The following is a 3,095-nucleotide window of genomic DNA, read 5'->3' as shown; positions in this document are numbered from 1 at the left end:
GTATATATATATATATATATATATATATATATATATATATAGATATACTTGTACCAGATCTCTTTTAGTTGCCATGAAACATTTGTAAGGACTGAATGTTTTTATATTTTTGTACATACAAATTTTTTAGTTAAATATTTTGTTCATTCATAGTGAAATTATAGCCAATAGATCCACGTTGTATGATATCTAATTAATGCATTACAAATAGAATATATATTCCTCGAGTCTTTAAATTATATCTATGTTATCTGCACTCTATTATTAAAATAATAATTAAGTAAAGAACTTTTATCATTCCACAAAATAGCATTAAGCTATGAGTGTATGTGAGGAACATCTCAACATTACAATAGATGAGAATGACATTATTGTTGGTGCTAAAGATATTATAAAGAGGATTAGACCAACTTGGCCTTTGCAACAATTGCATTTCAAGGTAATTTTTGGTATTCTTTTATAAGAAGTAATAGAAAAAGAGCTGAACAAGGATAACAATATTGAATTCAAAATTAAATTGTCTCTTATGTCTCTTGCTTTTAAGTAATAAATCGTTATATTTATAGTGCCCTTTTTGTATCAATATATTATATTTTATTTTTACTGGTAATCTTTTTTTACCTGACATGCAATACAATTTCAATTCTTGTCATAGAATTGAAATTTTAAGGCAGGTTGAAATTTGTATTTCCTTATGTTCGATTTATTTATTCCTTCATAAATGCAGAGTTTTATCAATTTTGTTTTCATAATTAAATAATAAGAAAATTCAATATTAATATTAGGTAAAAATTCGCGGCGTTTTTTTAATGTTATCTAATGGGAAAAACGCCACGAACTTTTTCCCACACTTAGCTTTTTAGCCTTTTCTTGCACCCGCATGATTTTAAACATTGACATAAGAGTTTTCAGATAACAATCTTTACTATTACTGATGATATGTAAATCAAATTGAAATAACTAGGAAAAAGAATATCTTTTTTTCTTTTATTTCAGATATTTACTGATGGAAGAACAAATAAGTTGATAGGAATATGGTACACGGGACATTGTACAGATATGATCCTGGTTAGAATTTATGGCAATAATTCGGATTTACTGATCGACCGAAAAAGCGAAATACAAAATATCCGGGTAAAGATTTGATTAAAGTTATTATACACAGCGTTATTTTGTCTATATTTCAGTTTATAATTAAATTGTTGTAATTTATATGCATTAATTTTTTTTTATTAACCTGCACATATACCTATATATAAGTATTATACAAAGAAAAATATAACAAATTTAAATTTTAATGTGTAAACAATATAACTAACGTATAGAATAAATATTTGTGCATAGATATTGAATAAGGCTGGCTATACTCATTGCATTTATGCTACATTTAACAATGGATTTGCCTATGAATTCTTGGAAGGTGAAACTCTGACTATTGAAACAGTCAAAAATCCAAAAGTATATCCATTAATTGCGAAACGTATGGCTGAAATGCATAATCTTGAATTTGAAAATGAATCTATATCAAAAGATGCTTTTATTTGGGGAAAAGTGAAGAAATTTATGCAAATTATACCCAAAAGATTTTCGGATTCTCTTAAGCAAACAAAGTAAGCGCTTATAAATAATTTTTTTCTTTGAACATCATATAAAACATATTCAATGATTCAGTTGTTGTAATAGTTTCTACTTTAAGGTTTGAAATGTTGATACCATCCTATGCAATATTGAAGAAAGAATATCAGCTATTGAAAAGTACACTTTCCAAAGTGAATAGTCCTGTAGTATTCGCTCATAATGATCTTCTACTAGGAAATATATTGTACAATCAAAAACAGGAGAATGTCGTTTTTATCGATTATGAATACACTGCGTTCAACTATCAGGCGTTCGATATAGTTAATCACTTTACAGAATATGCCGGTAATTACGCATACTTCAATCTTTTTACAAATGTATTAGAAAACATACCTTTGTACATAAAGTGTATTACAGAACAACAAAGTATATCATAAAGTATATTGAATAAAATTTTAAATATCTGGTACATTTAAGGTTTTGACGAACCGGATTATTCTTTATATCCGGATGAAAATTTTCAAAAAAAGTGGTTAAAAAAATATTTACGAATATACAACGCGACGACTAATGTGTCCGAAAAAGACGTTGACAAATTATACTGGCAAGTTACTAAATTTACTCCTTTGCCGCATTTTTTTTGGGGCTGTTGGGCTCTCATCCAGAGCGAGCATTCGCATATTGATTTTGATTTTTTAGAGTAAGTGCTTTTATTTATCAATAAAACATATTTACAAATGATATATCAAATATATCTGATATGATAGAAAGATAGAAATACATACTATACTTTATATTTATATAGAGGAAAGGCCTCTATTATGAGATACCAAGTTTATTCATTTTGGATAAATGTTAGAAATCCATAGGCAGAATTTTTAAAAAATAATAGGTCATTTTGAAGAGAATGTTTTGAAGGAATAAGCTTTAAGATAACGTTATATAAAATTTAATTCAAATTCCATGTTTTTTTTTTTGAAAATTAAAGATGTAAAAAGTGAACAAATCGCAAAATCAAAAGATTGTGCTCCTAATATGAAATGCCCCGAGAAATCGATAGTAAAACACAAAGTATATCAGTATTGCAATTAAAAAACTTTATTCAATATTTCTAAAATACAAACACAGCCAACGTGCGCGAAAAATAAGCATGCGATAGATTATACCCAGAACTCGTCTTTAGATGATTGGAATCCACTCTTGGTGGAATCCACTCTATCACTACACGAAGAATTTATTGCCAAATATTTATTTATTAAATAATAAATAAGGTTTAAAGACTCATCTTAAAATGAAATTTGAAGACATCCAAATTCTAAAATCTTGTTTTACAATGACTACAGGCATGATCTAATAAAGAATTTTCTACTAAATAGTTTATTAGTTTAGCAGAACGCCACTATCTCATATTAAGCGCCTATCTCATAATAGGGATTTTCCTCTATATACAATATATTAGGTGTAGTAAAAAGAAATACCATTATTTTTCCTATTCAATTATACTTACTTACTTAGTA

General features: G+C 27.1%; 1 protein-coding gene across 1 annotated transcript in view; it reads left to right on the top strand.

Annotated features, from left to right (window-relative positions):
* The first annotated feature begins 319 nt into the window (after positions 1-319).
* LOC105618913 (ethanolamine kinase) overlaps positions 320-3,095 on the top strand; it is a 3,563-nt gene continuing 787 nt past the window's right edge. Inside the window, exons 1-5 of the mRNA XM_012200443.1 lie at positions 320-439; positions 997-1,134; positions 1,345-1,610; positions 1,697-1,923; positions 2,056-2,278. Coding sequence (XP_012055833.1) covers positions 320-439; positions 997-1,134; positions 1,345-1,610; positions 1,697-1,923; positions 2,056-2,278 — 974 coding nt within the window. The remainder of the gene's footprint in view (positions 440-996; positions 1,135-1,344; positions 1,611-1,696; positions 1,924-2,055; positions 2,279-3,095) is intronic.

This window comes from Atta cephalotes, assembly GCF_000143395.1.
Source record: "Atta cephalotes unplaced genomic scaffold scaffold00018, whole genome shotgun sequence".
Lineage (NCBI taxonomy): Eukaryota > Metazoa > Arthropoda > Insecta > Hymenoptera > Formicidae > Atta > Atta cephalotes.
This window is presented reverse-complemented; position numbering and strand designations above follow the sequence as displayed.